Source organism: Moschus berezovskii, chromosome 19, assembly GCF_049115385.1.
Source record: "Moschus berezovskii isolate FMDL1 chromosome 19, NW_MosBer_1.0, whole genome shotgun sequence".
Classification (NCBI taxonomy): domain Eukaryota; kingdom Metazoa; phylum Chordata; class Mammalia; order Artiodactyla; family Moschidae; genus Moschus; species Moschus berezovskii.
In genome coordinates, this window is record NC_142478.1 from 19,785,340 (window position 1) to 19,811,726 (window position 26,387).

The 26,387-nt window shown below is 43.4% G+C and overlaps 1 protein-coding gene across 3 annotated transcripts in view; it reads left to right on the forward strand.

Annotated features, from left to right (window-relative positions):
• The first annotated feature begins 607 nt into the window (after nt 1-607).
• Nucleotides 608-26,387, forward strand: part of RNF150 (ring finger protein 150) — a 284,272-nt gene continuing 258,492 nt past the window's right edge. Inside the window, exons 1-2 of one of the 3 annotated variants that reach the window (XM_055405719.2) lie at nt 609-887; nt 1,062-1,215. In XM_055405719.2, the coding sequence (XP_055261694.1) occupies nt 732-887; nt 1,062-1,215 (310 nt within the window). In that variant the 5' untranslated portion in view covers nt 609-731. Of the gene's footprint in view, nt 1,216-26,387 lie in introns of all 3 variants that reach the window. The other 2 variants (XM_055405718.2, XM_055405717.2) reach the window with 2 other exon arrangements.

Genomic DNA, 26,387 nt, shown 5'->3' on the forward strand with positions numbered 1-26,387 from the left:
TCTTTGACATCACACCAAGCTCCTCCTCGCACGCACACATTAGACACACACACAAACATATACAGACACACGCGCGCACACACGCTGACCGCGTAGTCTTCTCTCGGCCGGCTTGCTCCCGGTACCCCCGAGCCGGCCCCTCCCGCGGCGAGTGGGTGCCGGGCGCCGCCAGCGAGGAGCCGAGCGCCCGCAGCCCGAGGGACCCGGCGCGCAGCAGTGGCGGCCGCCGCGCCCGCCGCCGGACCCGCTCGCCCCAGCGCTCGGCGACGGCGGCCGGGCCGCCTCGCCGGCACCGCGGGCTCCGAGCAGCCGCGCCCGTCGCCGCCCGGGCTGCAGGGCGCCGGGCCGCCGCCCCGCACGCTCCCGGGGCCCCCGCCACCCCTATGCCCGAAGGAGAAGCCGGGCGAAGGAGCAGGACGCCCGGCAGCCGGACTCCGCCGCAAACCCTGAGCGCCCCCTCCGCCCGCGCCCCTCCGGCGCCCGCGAAGCGAGATGCGGCCGCCGCGCTCCGGCTGAAAGGGGAAGGGGCCGGCGCCAGCCGCTCGCTCCGAATCCTGCCTCGGCGGCGGCCGCGCGGCCCGGCCGCGGCCCCCCGGGCCCGGGAGTGAGCGGGAGCAGCGGGAGCAGCAGGGCAGCGACGAGCGGCCGGCCCGGGGTTGGCCGGGGCTGCGGAGGAGGGACGGCGCCGGGGGAGCGCGCGGGGGGCGGGGAGGGGGCCCCGGCGGAGAAAGATGGCAATGTCTCTCATCCAGGCGTGCCGCAGCCTGGCTCTCTCAACATGGCTGCTTTCCTTTTGTTTCGTGCATCTGGTCTGCCTGGACTTCACCGTGGCCGAGAAGGAGGAATGGTACACAGCGTTCGTGAACATCACCTACGCCGAGCCCGCGCCGGACGCCGGGGCCGGGGCGGCGGGCGGCGGCTCCGCCGAGCTGCACACCGAGAAGAGCGAGTGCGGGCGCTACGGGGAGCACTCGCCCAAGCAGGACGCCCGCGGGGAGGTGGTCATGGCCAGCTCGGCCCACGACCGTCTGGCCTGCGACCCCAACACCAAGTTCGCCGCCCCGGCCCACGGCAAGAACTGGATAGCGCTCATCCCCAAGGGCAACTGCACCTACAGGGATAAGATCCGGAATGCGTTCCTGCAGAACGCCTCCGCCGTGGTCATCTTCAACGTGGGCTCCAACACCAATGAGACCATCACCATGCCCCACGCAGGTGAGCGGGCTCGGGGCAGGGGCGGGGAGCCCAGGGCGGCTGGAGGCGCCGGGAAAGACCCAGCGCCTGCCTCCTCGCTCCTTTCTGGGAAGTCTGTGCTTTGCTAAAGACGCGTCTCGGTTGCCTAGACCTACTAAGTTTTGCTCTGCGTCACTTCGTGGCATTTGCAAAGAAGAGAGGACTCACTGCATTGGGGCTGGGGGGACCAGGGAGTGCGTTCCACTTAACACGGAGCCACTCGGACAGGGGTTGGCCGAGGGGGCCTAAGTTTTCCGAGGAGGATCTGGAAGGTGGGGTGTGAGGGGGGAGAAGGAGGCGGGCAGGGCTTGGATGTTGCTCTGGGCTAGTGACTGCCCTCGCATCTGTTTGGGACCCGGAGATCTGATCTTGTATGTGTGCATCAGGTATACTCCTGATGCCGGCGTTTCTGTATCAGGAGGGGAGGTAGGATTACTGATGCTGGCGCTCGCCACCGCCAACTTGCTCAAGTCGGGTTTCAGGGTTTCAGCTCTTCGTGGGAGATTAAGAGTCCACCCCCAACCCCCCGCCACCCGCTGGGTTGACGCACGTCATAAATAATACTGAAAATCCTGTGCTTTGCCAAGCTGTCATCCGGACAGGCTGACAGGCGGGCACGATGGTAAATGATCAACAATCCTTCACAAGCCAACAGGAGCATAGTGGCCATAAAGTTATGCCTGCTTTTCCAGTATTGCATTATCCTTGTCCCCCGCCTGGGAGATTAAGTATGCTGAAGGTTTCCTTTAGGACGAAAAGAAGATTTCAGGGTAGAAATAATAAGGTTTTCGTTAAGATCGCAGGGTGCCCAGACTGGAAATCCATGACTGCCTTAAGACTCACTATTTCTCCGTGTGCCTGACATAACAGTGCTTCCTTGGTAGGATCAGCAAAGTCCTCTCCAGGTTTGTTAGCAAAGCAGCTCATTTTAGCAGCTTCGCCTCCTTGAGTTCAGGAGTTTCTATGCGCTCCAAAACCTTGACCCCACCCCTTTGCCAGAAGCTGGGTTTAAGTCTGTGGCATTGGGGAGGGAGTAAGAAGGAGTGGAAGTAGCAGGTGCATTTTCTTACTGGAGTCACCAGATCAAAGTCATTGTTAAAATCTGGCTTCTAAAGAAATTAAACAGTTATGCTTCTGAAATGAAGTAGCAGGCTTTGGCCACATTGGGGGAGGGATGCATTCTTTGGGGACAAGTTTTCATTCCCAGAGCTCCTGTCACCTATTAGGGAAATATACAGTGGGTTTGCCCCTGGTGGTCAACATCAGCTGTTACAGACAAGGAACGTGTCAACCCTGCTGCGAACAGGTGGGGTGGGGAAGGTTCAGTACTTCTAACTCAGGGTAAAAAATAATGCAATGCTTGAATGAATGAAGGGCAGGAAGGGGCAGTTAACTTCTTTAAAAAGTTAATATAGAGCATTGAGAACCGTTTGATATACTTTATTGAGCTCAACAGTTTTGTAGGTGAAAAAGATTGTACTCTGACCTTGAATCATAAGAGCCCTGTGTAAACTTTATGATAGTCGAGGATTTGGAGGACTGTGGAAGAGCATTTTAAATCATGTAAAAGATCTTAGGAAACATATTTAATATCTAAACCTCAGTGGAGAGAGCATGAAGGAGGAGTTTTTGTTTTTGTTCTTTACCTCAAGAAGATTGTTAGTCGCCTTTGCAGGATCCTGTAAATATGTCTCTTTTTTTGCATGTGCATGAAATCAGATTCTTCAGCTTCAAACGCACAGTTAAGAGGCATCATTTGTTTCTGTCTAAAAAGAACTGCCAACACACTGGATCAATTAATGGCTCATCTGTTTTTATAGGAAACAGTGAGCGGATTTTCCACACAAATGATACTTGACTAAGATGTAGTGGGAATAAATAAAGGCCTTGGTAATAGTTTGAAATTTAGACTAAAAAATGTCAAGGAAATTCTCTATTAACTGTTCTGTTTCCAAAAATGCATTAACATTGTCACTGCTGATAGCCATGAGGATTCCATATTATCATTTGATGTATTGCCACATTAGGAGACCGGATTCACTTTAGTCAGCGATTGCATTGATGGCTGCTAAAGTCTCATTATAAGGAGATCTATGACCTGGTAGCTTGGCGAACCTTTCACTTTTAACTTTTTCTGCCTGAACCTGAACCTGTGCCAGCGCTGCTCTGGCTGTCAGTGTGTTACACTTAGCTTGAGAACCTGAAGGCTTTACTTTTTCTAGTAGAATTCAGAATTCTCACTCAGTTGTATCTTAGGAAACTTATCTTAGGTGTATGTTTTAGGTCAGATATTCTCATTTTGTGAACATGGGATGCAATATACCAGATGCCCCCTACCTTCGTGAACTTTTTGCTTCAGTCTCCAAAAAGTGAACATCAGCCTTTACATTTTTTAAGAATTCTCACCTCTCCTCCAGATCCTTGATGTTCGGCACTGATCGCTTTCAGGTGAGGAGAAAGTCTGAATTTAGTGTTATGCAGCCCATCATGTAGTATCTATGAGTTTGGGGTGATGTTGATGTGGCACCAGCACGCCCACTGTCTTGAAATTCAGTTAAATGGAAGTCATTTCCCCTTTCCCTTTCCATAGAGCCTTTCTTTCTGATTTTTCTTTACTGGCTTATGATGTTGGGTTTCTGACACATCTGCAGTTATGGTTTTCTCATTCACAAAGACCCACATTCTCCTGGGATAGATTAGCAGCTTTAGTTTGTAATCAGTTTTTAAAAATCTCTTTAAAATGTTACTGCTTTCTTGAGAGAGAGTTTATGTATCACAGAATTCACTCTCTCTCTCTCTCTCTATATATATATATATATTAAAAATTGGGGTATAGTTGCTTTACAATGTTGTATTAGTTTCTGCTGTCCAAAAAAGTGAATCAGCCGTAAGTCTACATGTATCCACTCCCTCTTGAGCTTCCCCCTACCCTCCCAGCCCTCTAGGTTATCACAGAGCACTGAGCTGTGCTGTACCACAGGTTCTTACTAGCTGTTTTACACAGGCTGGTGTACATATGTCAATCCTACTCTCCCAATTCATTCTTCCTCCTCACCCCTGTGGCCAACTTAATGGCTTTTACTCTTGGACAGAGTTGTAGAAAGAACCCTCACAACTGATTCCAAAAGGAAACCCCACGTCCATTGGCTTTTACTCCTCATTACTCTCTAGTCCCCCAGTCCTACTTCTAATTTCCTTTGTGTCTCCATGTGCCTATTCTGGACGTTTCATATGAGTGGAATCAAGTAACATGCTTTTTCTGTAACTGACTTCTTTCACTTAGCTTAACGTTTTCAGAATCTGTCAGTGCTGTGGCATGTTTCAGTACTACACTGCTTTTTGTTACCAAATAACATTTCTTTGTATATATGTACCACATTTTAAAAGATTCACCAAATAATGGACGCTTAGTTTCTTTCTACTTTTTGGTTATTGTACATAATGCTGCTGTGAACGTTCATGTCAAAGTTTGTGTGTGGACGTTCCTTTTGGGTACCTATCCAGGAGTGAAACCTCTGGGTCATATGGCAGCTGTGTGGTTTAACCTTTGGAGGAGCCGTAAGATTGTTTTCCAAAGGAACACCATCTCACATTTCCACCAGCAGTGTAGGAGGATTCCAACTTCTGTCCATCCTCATGAACGCTTGTCATTCTCTTTGATTTTGGCCATCCTGGTGGTTGTGAAGTAGTGTCTTCATTGCCATTTTCCTTTGCAAGTCCCTGATGACTAGCAGTTACTTTTTTGCATGTGTGTTCATGTCTGACTCTTTGTGATCCCATGGACTGTAACCCACCAGGCTCCTCTGTCCATGAGATTTTCCAGGCGAGAATACTGGAGTGGGTTGCCGTTCCTCCTCCAGAAGATCTTCCTGACCAAAGATTGAACCTACGGCTCCTGCAGTTCCTGCATTGGCAGGTGGATTCTTTACCGCTGAGCCACCTGGGAAGCCCCAAATTTACTTTTTAACATCATCTTAATTCTTTTTCTGGTGGCTCAGCGGTAAAGAATCTGCCTACAATATTGCAGCAGGAGATGTGAGTTTGATCCCTGGGTTGAAAAGATCTCCTGGAGGAGGAAATGACAACACACTCCAGTATTCTTGCATGGAAAATCTTATGGACAGAGGAGAGCCTGGTAACAGTCCATTGGGTTGCAAAGAGTTGCACACGACTTAGAAACTAAGCAATTCTTTCTCTACTTTTCATTTTGCTCCTTTTTACCACTTCCTCACCATTATTTGTTTTCTTCAGCTCAACCATGTTTTGTCTTAAAGAAGAAAGGAGGCTAGTAAATAAAAAGAAATCTACCTCTTTCAGTTGGGAAGGGAAAACAAGCCCATGGACCAGAGACTCTTTATGCCCCCTCTCAAAGAATATGAGGAACTGCATCTTTAGTGCTTTAGAGCTCCTCCCCAGGTTTGCTTTGTGAGAGAGCAATAGGACGGCTTGAGTGAAAAGCTGTGCAGGAATGCAGCCTCTATCAGAGAGCTCCAGAACTACTCTGCCAGGTACAGGAAAAGGCAGCCAGGCCCAAATGACCTCCTCACAGCTGCTCAGTTGCCTGTGAAACTTGAAGTATGCTCTGAGGGAAGTGGTATCAGCAATTTCGAGAGGCTGTGTTGAGTGAGAGTCACTCAGTCGTGTCCGACTCTTTGCGACCCCATGAACTGTTAGCCCGCCAGGCTCCTCTGTCCATGGGATTCTCCAGGCAAGAACACTGGAGTAGTTTGCCATTTCCTTCTCCAGGGGATCTTCCCAACCTGGGGATCAAACCCAGGTATCCTACATTGTAGGCAGATTCTTTACCATCTGAGCTAGCAGGGAAGCCGAGAGGCTCTTTTGGGAAGTGGTTAAGTTAGGAATGCGGCCTCTCACCAGCCCCTTGAGTTTGTGTCCTGGTTCTGCTATTTTCTCACTGTGGATCTTTGAGCAAATTAACCTCTCAAGAACTCAGTTTCCTCATTTGTGAAATGGGGGAGCCTCAGGTGGTGGTTATGGAAATGAAATGAATTCATAGGTGTGCAGTGCTTGTGTCTGTAGCTGGCACGGAGCTGTCAATACCTGCACCCTTATAGGCATTGCGAACAGTGACAGGAACCACTCTGTGGGTTCCCAGGCCCCCAGGGGCTCACAGTGGCCCTGGCAGCCTTAGTAAAGACCTCTTTATTCACCCTCTTCTGCTTTAGGTGTCAGAGCTGTCATGCCAGTTTCTCTTTGTGGTTTCTGTGACTTGAGACCGGGTGTCCCAGTTCCCGTTGATGGTGGGTGAACATTTGAGAATTTTCCTCCTGTAATTGTGCTTTCTGGTGACTTAAATTGAAGCCTCATCAGAGAAATACGAGATGTATCTGTGTATGGTTTGTATATATTTATACGGTGAACGTTGTACATCTGTACGTGTGTGGAGGCAGTGAGTGTCCGAGTTACAATGTTGGAGAAATCGTGCAATTTCTTTCTAACCTTTTTGAAGAGTGTGTTTGCTACGTTGTTGTCTTTTGCTCGTACAGAGTTAAAGGGAAAGGAGAAAACTAAGCATCCCATCATTTAGGAAGACCTGTTGAGAGACTGGGTTCCCACTCATAACCTAGAGATGGAGGGAGGGAGGAGATGGTTGCAGCAGCCATCCAAAAAACAAGCTCAGCCGCTGGCGAGGAGGAGCCCAGAGTGGAGTATATCTCGTGTATTCTAGGGCCTTCTCCAAGGTTGGAGGGAAAAATGTAGGGGATTTATTGAGGCTCTTTCCTGTGTAGGAGGGTGTGAAGATTTTAATGTGTGCGTCCATGCTACATTTACTGTAAGTGTGGAGGCCTTCCTTTACAGCCTCTGTAAAGTAATTAGCTGCTTGAATTTTTTGCAGAACTCTTATTTTTAGGCTGTCTTTGTGTCGTTTTGTTTTACATCTCCCTTTAAGTAATGCGTTTGCCCCTCTCCCGCATATGGTAGCCCTGTCCCTGGGTAATGATGATACTACCTGTGTTGTGCTTACTGTGTCAGGCGTGTTGTAAGCACTCTGTGTATCAGTTCATTTAATTCCCACGATCACGCTGAGCTATAGGTACTGTTCTTAACTGTCTTTCACCAATCAGGAACCTGAGGTTTAGACAGAGGAAGTGACTTGATCAGGCAGGTAGTTAAGTGATGGAGCCAGGCTTACAAACCTGAGCAGTCTGTCTCCTGAGTCTGTGCTTGTTGCTGCTGCTCAAACCCTATAGACTAGCTGTGGGCAGTGGTGACTTCATAGTGGAGGCAGGAAGTGACCTAAAGCTGATTCTCATTTCTGAATACTTCAGCACATCTATCAGCCCAATACACACGGCCTTGCAGACTGCATTTTTGTGACGGGAGAGATGGGATTTTGTGTTGGGGCTGCCCTCCTCCAGAGCAACCTCTGATTAACCGTTTGGCTTTGATCCGTCACTTACAATCCAGGGCCTCAGGTTTCTCACTTATAAATAGAGAAGTTTGGATTAGTTGCGTGTCAAGAGCTATTTGAACACCACAGTTTATTCCTTATACATTAAAAAAAAAACAGGATACTTTTACTAAAAATCACGTTTCTGACTTCTCATGAGATGTGATGACAGGGCGCCGTGTCTGGGCAGAGAAGTGATTGGCCGTTTAGATGAACAGTGTGCCCGATATCTGGCCCAAGGCCCCATCACTGTGGATGTCCTGGCTCTGGGCCTGCCCTGTTCCTGTGTACCCCATGCCTCAGCCCTGCTGCTGCTAAGTCACTTCAGTCGTGTCCGACTCTGTGTGACCCCATAGACGGAAGCCCACCAGGCTCCCCCATCCCTGGGATTCTCCAGGCAAGAACACTGGAGTGGGTTGCCATTTCCTTCTCCAATGTGTGAAAGGCTTGTGTATTTGGAGCCTCAGCTTTATGGAGACAGACTAGGATTAGCGAGAAGTTATAGAACGCAGACTTGGTTAAGCAAAGCAGAAAAGAAGTTTGTAAAGTTAGAACTGCTGAGAGATGGCAGAGGTTTTTTTTGGGAGGTGACACCTTCTCTTGCCTTCAGGTGGGAACTGAACACAGGATTTATGCCCAGAGTTCCGATAGGGGATGATCGTAGGGTTTTCCCAAGCCTGAGAGCCCCTGATGCTCTATTGTTTCTATATTTAAACTTCTTAACAGCCTCAGTTTCCATTTCATTTCCCTCTTAAGCTACATATGGAAAAGTTACCATTTATGCCTGGTCTTAATCTCCCAGGCCAAAACAATCTCGCCCGCCCTACTTAGTACTTTCGTCTTTATTTGGTGCTCAGCTGTACTTCTTCACCTGTCTCTCTGCTGGTAGGTGGATATCCAATAGCCAGAAATTCCAGACTCTTATTAAAAGCCATAACTTGGTGTCAGTGTTAAATAACATTATTGACAATGTCACTTAATATGGTCTGGGCATTTCAAGTAACTATGGTTTGTTTACTCACTTCAGATCATAAAAATCTGTATCTGGGGGTTTAGAAGAAATCCTGCCTTTACCTTTTAATCTTTAGTAAGAATCCTTTCTTCATCTCTCCTAATGCTTCTATTCTTAAAAATCCCCTGGCATCTCAAGACGGAAGGAATTTTATGACTGTGAAATTTGGAAAGGTTCATAAAGAGCCTCACACTTTATAACTCATTCTTCTAGTTTCTTAGAAAGGAATGATTATGCTTCTGATGCAATGCAAATTTGTTTAGAAACCAGTCTCAGCTTTTGAGAAAGAAACCCTTGACCATAATTGTTGAATTTTTTTGGACATGAAACTTGGTGTATAAAGAACTTAATATTTTGATAGCCTCTGAAAGTCTTCAGTTTATCCTCAGAAGAGATACTTCACTTTGTATACACTCAAAGGAGGACCTTCACTTACTACCGAGTGACTGAAATGATGCTGAAATTCTGTGTATTTTATCATGTAAATTGACTTGCTAAATTTGAATTAATCTGAATAGAATTTGACTTACATTTTATGTCAGCTCTGGAGGGTTTTGTTGGTAATATAAAACCAGAGAAATAAAACTGCCTGTGCTGTGTGATTGTTCTTCCACTAAGCTGCAATAACAGTGGTTCTATTAAATAGAAACCTTGTCTATAGGAGTACTATAATCTTTTATTTTAAACTTTGAGAGGTTAATCACGTGGCAGTTTAACTCATGATAGGATAAGTGTGCTTTATAGATTGAAATAAAAATATTAATGATTATGATTTGATCTAGTTCTTTTATTTTTCTATATGAGAGGAAAATTAAATTTACTGCCTCAAAAGCATTGTTTATAAATTTATTTCTACTGGTATCATTTTTTAAAAAGTCTTTATCTATTCCATGATATAGCGGTATTTAGAAGATCGTTTTCAGTAGAAATAAGAATCATTTGCCATAAAATTAAAGCTTATATATTGGATTGTTAGGCTTTTCTGTGTTTGATGTAGGGACATCTTTTCTCACATCTCCTGCATCTCCTACATTGCTGGTGAATTCTTTACCTTCTGAGCCATCAGGGAAGTCCCATATTTCCTGATAGAGATTTGAAAAAGAAGTGTTTTTGCATTAAATGTGTGGCTAGTTCATGTCCAGGCAAAACTATATAATGAGCATATTTATTAGGTGAGATCCAGGAAATACTGTCTTTCTTAATCTATTCAGCCTGGTATCTCTCCTTCATAACTTTTTTTTTAACACACACAATCTGCCAGTAAGCACTGTTGAAAAGGCGGATTTGAGATTTTTCAGAGGTCTTGTCAGTGTACAAATGCCTTTTTTCTCCCATAAGTATTTTCCCTGATCCTCATTTTCTTCAGAAGATATTCATCTGACCATTCTGTAGCCATGAACTGATTATACCTACATGTAATTCCATGTGACCCAAAGAATGGTGGAAAAGAAAAGATGTTTTCCCCTTTCTTTAGTAAAGTGTTTCCTCCTTTATTTACCAAGGTGCATGAAATGCTCTTCCTCCCAGATAAGCAGGACTGGCTGCCTCTCTCAGGCCCCTTCTCCATGACCTCATCACTAAGGCACTCCCTAGTTGCTCTATTGGAATAGCAGCATCCCTCCCCCTCTCCCCCAGCACAAGCTGCTCTTCTCCCTGCTTCATTTTACTTATCCTTTTAGCATGTCTTCTCCCACCAGAATGTAAGGGCCACAGGAAGGAGGGCTTTTACACACTTTTTGCTCATGGTAAAGTTCCAAAGCCTAGAATGATCCCTGGTGCATGGAACGTGCTCAGTAAATCTTAAGATCTGTTAAATTTTAAGACTGGAAAGATGGACTCTCTTACCATGCTACTCTCATTTCATGAAAAAATATTCTATGACACTAAATTTTTTTTTTTTTTGTAGCTTTTAACTTGTATAAATGAGGTCAGGGAGATTCTAATTTGAGTCTCCCGTTAAAATGATTGAGTCAGCTTGTAGAATATGACATGAAGTGGGTGCCAGGTTCATGCCCTTCATCTGAGGAGAAAAAAGACATACTAGTAACAAGCAAAAGGATCAGGGTATACAAAAATGTCGTAATCAAATACAATTCTGTGCATATTTTTTTCCCTGTAGCTTTAATATCCATGTGTATATGTGTATATTTTAAAATGAAAGACATAAGCCTTGTAGAAAATTTTGGAAATATAGGACATTTAAAAAGAAAGGAAGGTAACCATCAATAACTCAACTGCCCACTCTAGTGTTTTTCCACTTTGTGGTTACGTATTTACCCATTTTACCAAAACTGGGAATATATTACATGTGTTTTTATATAAATAGCTTTTTAAAATTTAAAGGCACATGTTGAAACTTTCTTGATGTTTCTGTGATGTTTCCACTTTTCCCCTACCTAAACAGTGATGCTGTAGACATCTTTATGTGTCTAAAAATGGGTGCATATTCATGATTATCTTAGGTCAAGTGCCTGAATATGGCACTAGTAAGTCAAACGCTATTCATATGCAGACATAGAGCATTTTTTTTTAAGCCTGGGGTCGCACAGGGTCAGATAGGACTGAAGCAACTTAGCAGCAGCAGCAGCAGCAGCAGCAGTGATGTCTTCAGTTACATGCTCGCTCCCTAGAATGGCTCTCCTTTGAAGAAGAAAGAGTATCTGTCAGCTGAATCTGTCAGAGTGAACATTGGTGCTGTTGCAAAACCCTGGCACAGCTTTCTGCATCACTTTGCTCCAAGCTGGACTAGTTTGACAGTCAGGGCAAAACACAGAAGGTGGAGAATTAAAAGAGGAGTAAAGCCTCGGTGATAGAATCTTCAGGATTGCAGTTGGTGACACCCCCACTGTTTCCTTCCATTCTTCCGTGTCTTGGGGCCGAGTGCAAATTGCACAGGGTATTCGGAAACTTGGGTTTCAGTTGTGGTTCTGCCTCAAATTGACTTTACCGTTGGCAAGTCACTTCCCCGCTCTGGATCTCGTTTTCTTCCATTTGAAAGTGATAAGCAGGAGGGTCCCAGAGGGGAACTTGGTTGGGATCAGTGCTTCTCCATCCTGGCCACACATTAGAATCTTCTGGGGAGTTTAAAAATGACAGACTCCCAGGTCCCACCTGCGGAGATTCTGATGTGATTTGTCTGGTGGCGGGAGGGGACTCTCCAGATGCTTCTGATGGGCCGCCAGGGTTGACAGCCACCACACTGGGTGAATCTAGAGTCTTCCTCAGGTTTTCCTATCCCATGGTTCTGTATGTATTTAAAGAAACAGTGCTTTTTCATTTGACCATATAAAATCCTTACATGAAAGAAGGACTTTTAAAATTTACTAATTGCCACGATGGCATCCTTAAAAAACTGAAAATAGAACTGCCATATGATTCAGCAATCCCACTCCTGGGCATGTATCCAGAGAAAACCATAACTTGAAAAGTTACAATGCACCCAAGTGTTCATTGCAGCACTGTTCACAGTAGCCAAAACATGCAAGCAAGCAGCCTAAGTGTCCATCAACAAATGAATGGACAAAGAAGATGTGGTATATCATATATATATATACATATACACACACACTGCAAGGAGATCCGACCAGTCCATTCTAAAGGAGATCAATCCTGGGTGTTCACTGGAAGGACTGATGCTAAAGCAGAAACTCCAATACTTTGGCCACCTCATGCGATGAGTTGACTCACTGGAAAAGAGTCTGATGCTGGGCAGGATTGGGGGCAGAAGGAGACGGGGATGACAGAAAATGAGATGGCTGGATGGCATCACCGACTCGATGGACATGAGTTTGAGTGAGCTCCGGGAGTTGGTGATGGACAGGGAGGCCTGGCGTGCTGTGATTCATGGGGTCGCAAAGAGTCGGACACGACTGAGCGACTGAACTGAACTGAACTGATACACACACAATGGAATATTACTCAGCCGTAAAAAGATTGAAATAATGCCATTTGCAACAATATGGGTAGACTTAGAAACTATCATACTAACTTGTAAAGTAAGTCAGGCAGAGAAAGACATATATTGTATGATATCACTTACATGTGAAGTCTAAAAAAATGATACAAATGGGCTTATTTACAGAACAGAAACAGGCTCACAGACATAGAAAACAAACTTATGGTTACCAAAGTGGAGAGGTGGGGAGGGGTGATAAATTAGGATGTTGGATTAACATATGAACACTGGTGGCACAGTGGTAAAGAATCTGCCTGCCAGTGCAGGAGACCCAGGAGACATGGGTTCGATCCCTAGGTCAGTAAGATCTCCTGGAGGAGGAAATGGCAACCCGCTCCAGTATTCTTGCCTGAAAAATCCCATGGACAGAGGAGCCTGGCGGGCTGCAGTCCATGGGATTGCAAAGAGTCAGACACAACTGAACGACTGAGCACACAACCGCTATGTATGTAAAAGATAATCAACAAAGAACCACTGTATAGCACAGGGAACTCTATGTTCTGTAATTACCTATATGGGAAAAGAATCTAAAAGAGAATAAATATATGTGTGTGTATAACTGAATCATTTTGCTGTACGTCTGACACAAATACAACATTGTAAATCAACTATACTCCAATATAAAATAATTTCTTAAAATAGCTAATAGTATGTACAGTTACATATTACCTCAAGACATGATTTAGTGACTCACTAAAAATCACCAGAATTTGGAGAGCAGCACAAAGACAAACGAATGGCAAACTTGGCAAGTACACACACTTCTGTAACACAGTCAAAGTGTACAGTAATGAATCCGAAATTATTAGACATTTTAATTGAGTTGGGTGATATTTTGTTGATGTGCTAAATGTTCGTTATCTTGGAGGTAGGCCTCTGGCCAAAGAGTTAACAATACCATGGTATTTTCCCCAAGTAGGGAGGACCCCAGTTTGCTCCTCAAAGTTTGGGGGATAGTATAGGGTGATGGCGAAAAAGGTGATTCTGGTACCCAGTTGACCTGAATCAATTGCCTGCAAGACATAAAGCATCATATGGTTGGTAAGGGTGAGATTGCACCATTCTAAAATGAGCACGGTGGTAAAGGAACCGCTAAGACTTTGTGGTCATGTTGGGCAGAGAGAGCCCAGAAACCCAGGAGCCACGTGATTAACCGAAGCCTCAACCCTGTGAAGTGAGCCTCACGTGTCCCCATCGGAGCTGTTGTGAACTCTTACACTGCATGATGCAGCAGAGGGGCAGCTCTGAGCATCGGATACATGTTCAGTCTACTTATGTTTCAAAAGAAACATATTCAGAATCAGACTGCATCTTACCACCTTTATTATCACCCACCGAGTCCTGGCCATCATCATCTCTGCTTGAACTGCTGTGTGACCTCCAGCCACTGTCCAGCTCCCATTCCCACTCAGGCAAGCTTGCCCCAACCTCAGGGCCTTTAGGACCCTCTTTCTCCCACCAGCTTTTGGATAGAATTATTATTCACACAGCAGGCATTTAAAGATTGTGAGAATGACTCCCAAACAGGAATATCTGGTGGACGTTTACCTGTTTCTCCCTTGTTTAGCCAACTCCTTTTTAAAAATTCGGTTTGCTCTTTTGTCACCTGTCCTCTGAGGAAAATATCTTCCTACAGAGTACAATTATAAAATCATGGAGTTTTATTACTCACATGGGCAGAGAAAGTTACCAGTCACCATTCTCAACTTTTGCATCTTTCTCCCAGATATCTACCTGACTCACCTCTCCAGAGCAGTCCCGACTCTGCTCAGTTGTCCCTTCATCCATTTCCCCTGGCCATATTAAAAAAACTTAATCTGCTCCTCCCTCTCTTGCCTTGTCCTCCCTTATTTTTCTTCTTAGTTCTCTATCACTACTTGATATTATTATATTATTTCTTTCAATAATTTACTGGATGACTGTCACTCCTATGAAAATATAAGCTCCACAACGGCAAGGTTCTTATCAACAGCTGTGTTCCTAGAGCCTGGCACATAAAAGGCATCTAGTAAATATCTATTGAAAGTGTGAATGGATAAGTGAATGTGCAACGCGAGCCCGTCCACAGTTCTCAGGTGCATTGCTCTCTTAGGAGACGAAGTAATGACTGTGTGTTCCACGCTCTTCATTTGTCTTATGTTGAAGGCGAGATTTAATTTGAGGGATTACACACTTCATTTCTTCTCTTCTGCACAGCAGAGTGATTTTTGTCTTGCCAGACCTGTGCTGAGGAGTTCATCTGCTCTCTAACCTGAGCTTGATCCTTGACAGTCATTATGTGCTGAGATCTCTTCCTGTTACCCTGCCAGTTTTTCTGGATGCCTTCTCACCTCGTTCCTGTAAGCAAATGCATCTCTGTTCTGAGGAACTTTGCTTTAGAGGTTCTGCAAGGTGATATTTTTAAAGATAATGGGTTAGAAATGTCAGCTTGAGAGTCAGCTGTTATCAAACACAGAAATCTGAGAGAATTACCTGGACACAGTGCCACCTGATGTTTTTACTGGAAGATGAACATCTGGTAGAGTTGATACTTCCAGGGGACCTGAGTATTACTTGGAAGGGAATCTTAGAGGTTGATTGTAAACCTTTCCTGTATAGTTTATGATGAATCTATCTCTGTAAATAGGAAATAACCACTGAGATATGAGAAGCTGTGGCTTTTGGGGCAATGAGAGAACCAGGAGAGAAAGTTCAAGTTTTCTCTGAAATCAGGATAACAAGCATCAGTTAAAGCAATTGTTTATTGAAGCAGTTGACAGTCCTGTAGAATGAATTTAATCTCTTGTGTATTTGCGTACTTTATTTTTTAGCTCTGAAACAATGAAATGATACTATCTGTATCAGTTTGACTTTATTTCTACAAAAAATGCATATCCTTACTTTATTCTTTCTTCCTTTCCTAAATGCAGTGATTATGTCCACCTCCCTGAGATTAATTCTGTTACCTGGCTGTCTCTCCTGCTAGACTGTGAGCTTCCTGGGGGAAGGTGCCGTGTGCACCCAGTCCCTTCCTCTGGGAACTAGCTCCTGTGTCTTGAATGATTCCTCGTCTGCAGTAATATTAGCTAATTGTTCTGCTTAATCATGGATGCCACTTGGTGGGAGGTACCTGGAATTTCGACCTAATGTTTAAAGGAAATAATCAACATCTCTAAGGCTCACCTTGCAGCAAACGCTAGACCTATGCGTGAGAAGTCAATTTCCTTCTCACAGGGCTGTGCTCAGAAAAGACATGAAGTGATGCTTTATTACAGTCCAAAGTCCTGCAGGTGAAAAACTCATTACTCTCTTCTATATTCTTGACCTCTCTGACTGTCTTGAAAAACCATTCACCTAATTAAAACTCGATCCTTTCAAATTAGAAAGTCCTACTCTCTTTGGTAAACCTAAATGACTTGTAATTTGGCTTACTGCTATCTGAAATGCATCAGCGTTCTTTTCTATTGAGGTACCATATTAAGTATATCTGAGCGTCTTACTCATAAAAAGACCTTTGTGTTTCATTAACTTAGTCAGAGTGTGAAAAATGCATTACATTGTAGGGAAGAAGAGAACAAGCCATTTTCTTTAGTGAAGCTAATTAGAATTCATTTTGAACCAGAGCAAAACCATGAGCCTGCTCACTATTTTTATATTTAGCCTTTGAAAAGGTGGCACCTAATTACTGCAGTACAGTTTGTGCATTCCAGAATAAGTGATATTTTGGCATTAAAGTGAAATTTCTGAGGAGGTTAAGATATTGGAAGAGCACAGGCTGTCACCAATGTGTTGTGTGGTTCATTGACTCATGCAAATATATTCTGCTTTGTTTCCTGCTTGCAGTTTGTCATGTTTACCAGGAGAGCAATTTAAATAAGAAAACAGAAAAACATCTCAAACTTTGGCCCTTGATTGATTTTTGGTAACTGAGATGGAGCATATTTTTTAAAAGGAATAATAGTCCCCAAATAGGCCACTACCTTTTTGGTGACCACAGTATTGCTATAAAGATGTGTTGTCACACAGGTTGACTGTCTGGGGCGAGGGGCAGGGGTCCACTGTCATAGAGCATTCATCCCACTGTCCTGTTCTTCTGGATGAGTCTCAGCCCAGATTCCATTTCCTTTTTCAGAGGAATGGTCATTTCTGGTGAAGCAGACACTGCCCTTCTGGAGCTAGCAGGCAGTTTGAATAAGATTATCTCAACACCAAGTAGTAATGATACCAAACAGGGCCCTCGGGGGCTTCTGGGCACAAAGCCCTTCCATGTTCCCCATTTCTTTAATTATAGGAAATAGCCTTCATTTATCCTCCATGACCTCTTGAGTTCCAATGTGCAGATTCAAGCTGTTGCTAATTAGGGAAGAGAAAGGATGCAAGACAAGAGAGAAACAAATAGTCAAGAGAAATGATCGTACAGCCTTGGGGCAAGGTCCTGGTACCCCAGAAAAGGATATCTTTGAGATATTCTGAAGATACTGAAACCCCCTCCAGGTGGGGGAAATTAAGGATTAATAATGGTGTGCTGCCTGCAAGCATGTAGACCCCAGACCAGTTGGACCTGCAGGTTGATGATGCTGACTCCTGCTTACCTCACCACCAACCCCTCAGAAGAATGTCCACGAGCTGATTACATCCTCTTTGATGCATTGGTATAAAACTTCTCACTGCCTTCTCCAAGTGGGGATACAATTTTTCAAGGCCTGAGCCTGTTCTGTCCTGCTTTGCCTGGCAAAGAGATCAAGTTTCTCTTTCCTCCAAAACTCTGTCTCCATATTTCTATTTGGCACCTGTGTACAGAGAGCCAATATTTTGGCAACAGCAAGCCATCCATAAGTGTCCAGTGCTGGCCATTTTTTAATATCCTACAGGCTGAAAAAAACCCAGGATATGAGAAAAACCCCTGATCACCCAAAACTTGTTAAGTTGCCAAGGTCACAGGGCAGCCGGGTTCAAGTGCAAGTGGATATGACCTGACCCTCTGCACCTGCTGGGGCCTTGGAGTCTAGCAACTCAGTGATGGACAGCGTCGGACCAGGCCTCGGGATTCATGAGCTTAGGGCCAGATAGAAGCCCTGACATCAATTCTCTGGGAGCAAGGCCTATGGAGCTCTGACAGAAGCCCTTAGAGATGACTGGATAGTAGGTGGGGAGCGTCCAGCAGCCTCTGTGTGAGGCGTGTGTGGCTGTTCTAGGTAGCCACTGAGCTCTGTCTCCCGCATGCCATCTCTTCTCCTGCCATGGGAGACTGCTGAGGAGAATTCTCTCCCTTTTTGCATAAACCAAGATACCCTTCCTGCAAGTCACCTCTTGGGGTTCCAGGCATATATGTTAAATTCATCACCTTCTTCATTAGAATGTGTTAGTTGCACAGTTGTGTCTGACTCTTTGCTCTGTCCATGGAATTCTCCAGGCAAGAATACCGGAGTGGGTTGCCACTTCCTTCTCCAGGGATCTTCTCAATCCAGGGATCAAACCCAGGTCTCCTGCATTGCAGGCAGGTTCTTTTCCATCTGAGCCACGTTTGGTCTTTTTGAGGAGCTCGGCAGATCTTTGCTGGATTGAATAAATGCTGTAAAGAAGAGCATCAACACTAGTTCTGAACACACAAGACTCTAGGAACTGAATTAGGTGTCTTTCGTACTTCACTCCTTTCATACACCCCGTGAGTTGGAAACTTGCCCAGAGTCACAGATGGACAGAGGCAAAGCTGATATTTTAATTCAGGTCTATATCACTTTCAACTATCTTGGGAAATGTGTAGGATTTCTTTTACTTTTCACTAATTTTATATTTGTGTGCTTTTTTTTTTATAAGCGGGGGAACGAGAAGAAACTTCTTTAAGATAGTCTGTCTGCAAACAATTTCCCATAAACATTAGATAACTTAATAATTTGCCATTAGTATTAAATTGTATATTTGCAGCAATGCAGTACTTTCATTATATAAGAAATATTTATTATAGACATATAAGGTACAAACTGGCTTCCCAGGTGGCGTTAGCAATAAAGAACCCACCTGCCAAGGCAGGAGGTTTAAAAGACATGGGTTCAATCCCTGGGTCAGGAAGATCCCCCGAAGAAGGACATGGCAACCCACTCCAGTATTCCTGCCTGGAGAATCCCATGGACCGAGGAGCCTGGTGGGCTACAGTCCATGGTGTCGCAAAGAGTCAGACATGACTGAAGTGACTAACCACACACACATGCAAAGTACAAACTACTGTGGATTTAATCCATAAGCCAAACCTTGTGCTCTGTGAATATGGTAATGCCTTTGGTTAGTCATTGTCTGAATATTTTGGCTTAAAGAATAGTTTCAGTTCTCAGAGTGACTTACTCCCATTAGTTTAAAATGCTGATTGTTCTTAGAGAATTGAGTCAGGCTCCTGTCTACTAATGCTTTGGAGTAAAAGGGTCTGTGCAGTGTTCTACCACTAAATGTTTCTTTGAGCTTTATAAATAAATAATTTCCTTTACATTTATCTTAAATGTGATTTTCCTAAATTTGTAATTATTATGAATATTTGCCAAGTAATACAAATCCCATTTACCTGAAAGATATTTTAAGATCAAAATAAAAGAATAAGCCTGTTACTGTCACTGAGGGAATTTTAAAAATGTGTGTGTGTGTGCATGCACATATAATACATAGTTGAGGGTTTTAATTGGTCTTAGAAGATGCCTGATTCTCACAGTCCCAGAGCAGTTTCGCTTGTTCATTAAATTGCTCCTCCCTTGATTTTAAATAAGATTTTCTTTAATTCTGTTCGTGATTTCTCATGCTCAGTATTTCATTCATGTATTTTTAGTATTTCCTTTGGTTGCTTATTTTAACGTTAAGTCCCAGTATTTTCACGTGTATGATTCTTATAAGTAAATATTCCTTAATTTTTTTTTCTTAACAACATACACTGTTTTACCCAAATCTCCCCAGGCAAGCTGACCAAAAAGGCCCTTACAATGTGAGCTTATGTCTGCCTGTAGATCAATGAATTTTTAATTTTTTTCTCTCTGGATAATCAGAATTACCTGGATATTATTTTTTTAATTAGCCACAAAATGAAAGCACACATTTTCTGAAAGATTTTAGAGATCATTTAGCTTAACTTTTATTTTATTGATTGAAAAGTGTAAGTTAATTTCTTTATCAGTGAAAAACAGAAAGCCCCAAGAGTTCATGGCCTTATAGAAACCACAGAGCAGGTAGTAAGTATAGTTGGGATGTTGTCTCTGAAAGATAGAAGGAGCTCTTCCTCAGGATCAGAATTCTCAATCATGGCACTCTTGGCATTTTTGGCCCAGTAATTCTTTGTTGTCCTGTTGCTGTAAGTTTGTTGAGAATGCATGTGGAACATTTGGTGTAGAACCTGGCACATGGTAAGTGCTAAAGGAATCATTATGAAAATGTTGGAACTTCCCTGCTGGTCCAGTGGTTAAGACTCTTGTGCTTCCAGTACAGGGATGCTGAAGTCAAGGGTTTGATCCCTGGTTGGAAACTAAGACGCCACATGCCGAGTGGCCAGATAAATAATTAGAAAAGCACACACAAATAAAGAAATAAAAAGTAAGCAATATTTTAAAAAATATATGACTCTTAATTGTTGACATTGTGCAGTACATAATTCAATAACCCCTGTGTAGCTGACAGTGGAGACACATGGTATTTATTGAAATAGGAACAGTATTAAACTCGAAAAATATTTTGCAAGAAAACAATGAAAAAGCATGTCGGTACCCACAAAGTTCTGTATATAAGAATTAACCCAGCTGAAGTAACCATGAAGAAGTCTGTCTACCCCAATAGTTGTAAGCAAATATATTTCTCACATCTGAAGCAGGCTCCAGCCAAAAGCATTGCAGAAATGGGAGCTATATTTGGAGAGAGTGTTTCACACCATTCTTTCCTGAATGATAGGCTAACGGAGGAACTGCAGCAACATCCCTGTGAGAGGAGAGCTTCTGAGATTCTCAGAAGGGGAGGGAGAGCTGGAGCAAGTGAACACAGTGTGAACCACGCTGATTGTAATAGACAGTGACATTGACATGCTGGGATTTGTTGAAAGACAACCAGTGGGTCTGAAAGAACTGGCAAACTCTCTACCTTTGCCTCAGCCCAGAATAATGACATTTTAATGATTCAACAAAAGAAAAAATAGATCTATCTAGCTCCCATTTGAATGGATGAATTAGTAGCTTCCTAAAATGGTTTGATTTTTCCTTCTAGTTTTCTTGGAAACTGCTTATACGGGCAAGAGGGTAGTACACCATACAGATAAGATCTCCATTTCACAGAGTCCATATGGCTTGGGGGCGTAGTCAGGCGATGATGGAGCAGACTGCAGGACCCCTTGCATGTATCAGCATCACCTGAGTAGCGTTAGTACAAAAGGAATATAACGTCTGTCAAGAATTTCCTGCGGGTCATGCATTATACTCATCTGTCATGTCATTTATAGATTGCCTGCAGTGCGTTAGTGATTAGAACCAGACTGGAAACCGATCAGGCCGACTCAGATCTCTGCTCTGCCTCGTAGTAGCTTTGCTACCCAGGACAAGTTAACCAAGAGTCCTGCTTCAGTTTCCTCTGATGTAAAGTGGTAATAATGGGACCTATTTCATGAGACTCTTATGAGAATAATGGGATAATATATGTGAAGTGTTTATACATATGGCAAATGCTATAAAGGCATTTTATAATTAGCATTTTATAATTTGATAATGCTAATAAGAAACCTAAGTAATAATCTGGTGCTAGAATTCATACCTATTTTAATAAAGTCTATGCTTTTTATCTCTCTAACATAGTGAGTGCTTCTGATGCTAACTAATACTTAGTGTGATCTGTACAGCATAATGATATTAAATTGAGGTCACCCTTAATTTCTAGAACAATGAGTGCTAAGATATGTAAAATACCTATTTTTCGTTACACTTATATTCATCCACAATTTAGACATTGGCTATAGATTCTCTTAATCTTTGATATATCTAGGTGAAATAATAAACATTATAAGATTATATTCTTGGATTAAACTTAATACATTTGTCTGTATGTGATGTAGTACTTTGCTTGATTTCATTTATTCTTGTAGTTGTACTGCATAGACAGAAAAGATACTATTTATCAGTCTATAGATAGAGCTGGAAGTTTGAGTCCTACCCAAGGCAGGACTGAAAATCACATCTTCTCTTAATCCAAGAGTGTTTTTCCTGTGTTTATATATTTACTTAGCAGTTGTTAAGGTTAAGCACCTACTATGTGCAGATGTGTTAAATACAGAGAGCAAGGTACCACTATTTTTTTCCTAAAGCAAGTTACCATCTGGCAAACCAGAAGGCATCATCTATGCATGATATTATTAGAATGAGCAAAGTGCTGTAGGAACACCTAGGAATGATTAAGTGGGCCTGGAGATTTGAAGAAGGCTTGTTAGAGGAGGTGACATTTTAAAGTAATCAGAGTTGTGAGGAAAGGAGCAGATGTGAGCATTTTAAGCAGAGGAAACCATTTATTTGATTGTTGAAAGAAGGTGAGTGGGTCTGAGTGACAAGCAGGTGGCTTGTTTGGTGAGATGAGACCAAAAAGTAGGTTGAGATTCAGGGAAGGACACTAGGAAGTTGGACATTCTTCTGTCGGTGATAGGAAGCCATGAAAGGTTTTAGGCAAACATTTTCAGAGCTCTGTTTGAGAAAATCTTCCTTCTACCTGCGATGAGGAGTGTACATAGGAGACAGTGGTTTTAGAGTGTTAACTATGAAGCTGATAACAAGTCTAGAAATTTCAGAAATAATTTTGAGAAACTGATGTCTGAATGAGGATGGACTAAAAAAAAAATGACAGTTTTGGATGAGTGATTGATGAATGATATTACAAAAAGGAACACAAGAAAAAGAAGTTTGGAAGGAAAGCGTGAATTTAGTGTTGGGCGTGTTGTATTTGAGATCCTGGAGGCTGAGCACATAGATGGTGCCGCTGATGTCGCTCTGAAGGTTGAAACTGTATGTTTGGATGGGACCAACACTGGAGGAGGTGTAAGGGGAGGGCAGACCAGAGGGCAGGTGGGGCAGCGTTTGCGGGGTTGGTAGTGGAAAGGAACTTCTTGATTAGAATAAAGCCAAATTATGGAAGCCTATGAATGAGAGAATTTCAGTAAAGAGGTACATAGTACCAGATGTTGTCGAGATGCTAAGGCTGTTGTATTTGATGTTTGATGATGCGCTTGGACCAGAAGATGTCAAAGTTCCATCCATTTAACATTCTAAGCCTAAAATTGGGAGTTTTCCCTAGATTCTCTCAAGGGCAAAGTATAAGTTTAGGTAAATTGGCCAATCTGGAGAAACCCTTTAATTTGCAAAACCATTACTAGAAGCCTTTTCCCGTTTATGGGTATGAATTTGGTACTACCGTTTCTAATCCTGGCATTTAAATCTCCAGAAAGAGAAGTGTTAATGGTTGATTATATGGAATATGTGGAATTCATAAGACTCTAAATTTAACTTCTAAGCAGTAGTCATGCAGGGTTGGGATTATTAAAATGAGGGCAGTGCACAGTCATCATATTAGTATTTGGATGCCAGATCACGATGGGGACAAATAAGTCTGGAGAGGTATAAGAATGTGTGTGTGTGTGTGAGAGAGAGAGAGAGAGAAGACAGGAGGGAAACGAGGGGGAGAGAGAGAAAATAGATCACTATGATGGTGCTGGCAGTGCCTAGGTTTCTATTTAGGTCTTACTAGAATGATTTCAACTTAGACATCCTTTCCAAACTCACAAAGATATAAACTCATATTGTAGAATCTTCATCATTTGAATGATCATTGTTAAGGCTGTTAAAAATACTGGCATTTCAGCAACTGTTCCTTTTTTTTTTTTTTTTGCAAAACGAGGTTGACAATTTGGGGTCCTCTTGCATCTGCAACCAGTCTGCCTTTGGGACATTGAGTGGAGTCTTCACATTACTGTCATTGTGCAGAGTATCATTTGTTGACAGCTTCAGAGATGGGGAAGCCGTGCTTTGCTCAAGCTGGAACACACCATTCTTAATGGATAAAGAAATGTCGAGGCAAAAATCTAGTCATTGGAACTTTGCAGGCTTTTAATTAACTCTCGCCTCTCCTTTTGGAGAAGGAAATGGAAACCCACTGCAGTCTTCTTGCCTGGAAAATCCCATGGACACAGAAGCCTTGTGGCCTGCAGTCCATGGGGTTGCAAGAGTCGGACATGACTGAGCAGCTCAATAACAACCCCTCTCCTTAAAGAACAGAAACATTTCCTAACTCTTCTGCTGCCCAGTTGCAACTCAGTTTTGATTGCCATTAGCTTTATTGGAGATGATTCAAAACAGAAGACAGAGATTTCTGCACTCAGCATTTTGCAGGGTGGATGATGTTGGTGTTAATAGGTGGGGAAATGGCTCTTTGGGTTATGCTTGCAAATCGTGTAACAAGGATGAGCAGCTCTTTTTTTTTTTTTGTATCTTTACTGGTGACCTCTGACCTGAATCTCCCGAGTCTGTGTTCCCTTTGTGTTTCAAGGAGCAGCTGCCAACATTTTCCACTGGATTCAGAAGTGAGCCAATGAGGTGATGTGTACAAACCAAGAAAACTTGACCTTCACTCCTTGCCTCTGATGCCCCCAATCTCGTCACCTCTTGTTTCCCTTTATAAGCCCTGATGAGAACAAACACCCCATCTCCATCAAACATTTCTCTGTTGCAGTGTAACCTTGTTAATTTATTACAGGTTTGTTCAGAATGTTTTCCACCTGCAATCTTACTGCCTTATCCTCTTTGCATGTGTGTGTGCTCAGGATTGCAGCCCACCAGGCTCCTCTGTCCATGGGATTCTCCAGGCAAAAATACGGGAGTGGGCTGCCATTTCCTCCTTCAGGGGATCTTACTGACCTGGGGATCGAAGTCACATCTGCTTCATTAGCAGGCAGGTTCTTTACCATTGAGCCACCTGGGAAGCCCCTGCCTTATCCTTTCATAAAAATTAATTAGACCTTTGTGTTTGGAATTCTAGTACCTGAGATAATAGAACCTCATATCTAAAACTTTCACACTTGTGTTTCTGAGATTTCCTATAAATAGATCAATTTAGTTATATTTTCACCTGTCTTATTAACCTTTTATATTGTTTTTCTAATTGAACTTAAAAAATAAATTTAGGAGGTTACATAGCACTTCTAGAAGTGAAACAGAAGGAGAAACTATTACAATTCACTGCACATAATATGGATAGCTATTATTTTGCAAAACTTGAGTTTTATTACTAAATCCACCCGTGTGTATGAAAGGTCACAGTGAATTTAAAAGCCAAGGTTTTAGATAATACCCCAGTGACTCATCATGGTTTTCCTCTATGAAAATTCCTGCCACGTCCAGCCTTATGACCCTGTGTAATGTCCACAGAGCAGGCTGATACCTGCTGCCGCCAAGAAGTTTGGTAATAGAAGCTCGCCCAGAAAGGCTTCCAGGTAAAGGAAAGTCTTCCCAACTCGGAGGCTAGACTTTCCTGAACTGAAGCCAGGAAGCTCTCTAGCACTCTCCTCTACTGAGCAGAGGTATTTACTTTATATCAGCGGCTGATGGCTGTGTGTTCACACCGGAAAAGCATCTCCAGCAATTTTATCTCCTATGAAGGAGCAAATGGGGAGACTCCCATGGTGGTCCAGTGGCTGAGACTCTGAGCTCCCAATGCAAGGGGCCCGGGTTCCATCCCTGGTCAGCAATTAGATCCCACATGCCACGAGTAAAAAAAGGTGTCACATGCCATAGCTAAGACCTAGTGCGGCCAAATAAATAAAAATAAATGTTTTTTAAAGGAAATGGAATCCAGAATCTCTGGAGCCCTGTGAGTACCATGGGTGGAACCTGGAGTCCAGGAGAAAGGCTCTGTGCTTTCATCTCCAAACCAGAGGAACAGTGAGATGAAGGTTCTGTCATTGGTGTCTTCATCCTGAAAGCATCTGGGAAAATGGAAGTGAATGAGCCTATGACAGAGAACCAGGGGACAAGAAGGAAGAGCTCGTCGACTGGAAACCAGAACCCCTCTGGTCTCTCCAGGCTGTGTTTTTAGTAATACCTTGTAGAGAAGCACTGTTGTAACACTAGAGCCACACTCTTAATTATCCACCGTTTTTATTTCTACCTTTGTTATTCTGTTTGCTGAAGATCACTGCTTAGTAAACAGTCTGCAGTTTACTGCATGGTCTGCGATCAGTTTCTCCTCCATGGCTTTGTAAATGCAAAAGTTGAAAGGGTTTTCCTCATGGATTATCAGCAGGTTTACCTGTTGTTGCCTCCCTGGGTTGATGAGCCAGGGAGAAGCTGGCCCGCTGCAGAAAGGTTTCTGGATCATGTCTGTAAACACCATCACTTAGGTAGGAATTTCCCAGTGACAGGGTCAATGTGACATCATGCATTTCACCCTGACTAGGAAGATGGCAAGCCTCCAAGTGTTCCCTGGTATTGTTGGGGAAGGTGGGGATGGCTATATGGCTGAGTATCTGTGCTGAAAGCTGAAATTTTTATTGTCGTTGTTGTTCAGTTGCTCAGTCATGTCCAGCTTTTTGTGACCCCGTGGACTTGCAGCACGCCAGGCTTCCCTGACCTTCGCCATCTCCTGGAATTTGCTCAAACTCATGTTCATTGAGTCAGTGATGCCATCCAACCATCTCATCCTCTGTCATCCCCTTCTCCTCTGCCCTCAGTCTTTCCCAGCATCAGGGTCTTTTCCAATGAGTCAGCTCTTTGCATCAGGTGGCCAAAGTATTGGAGGTTCAGCTTTAG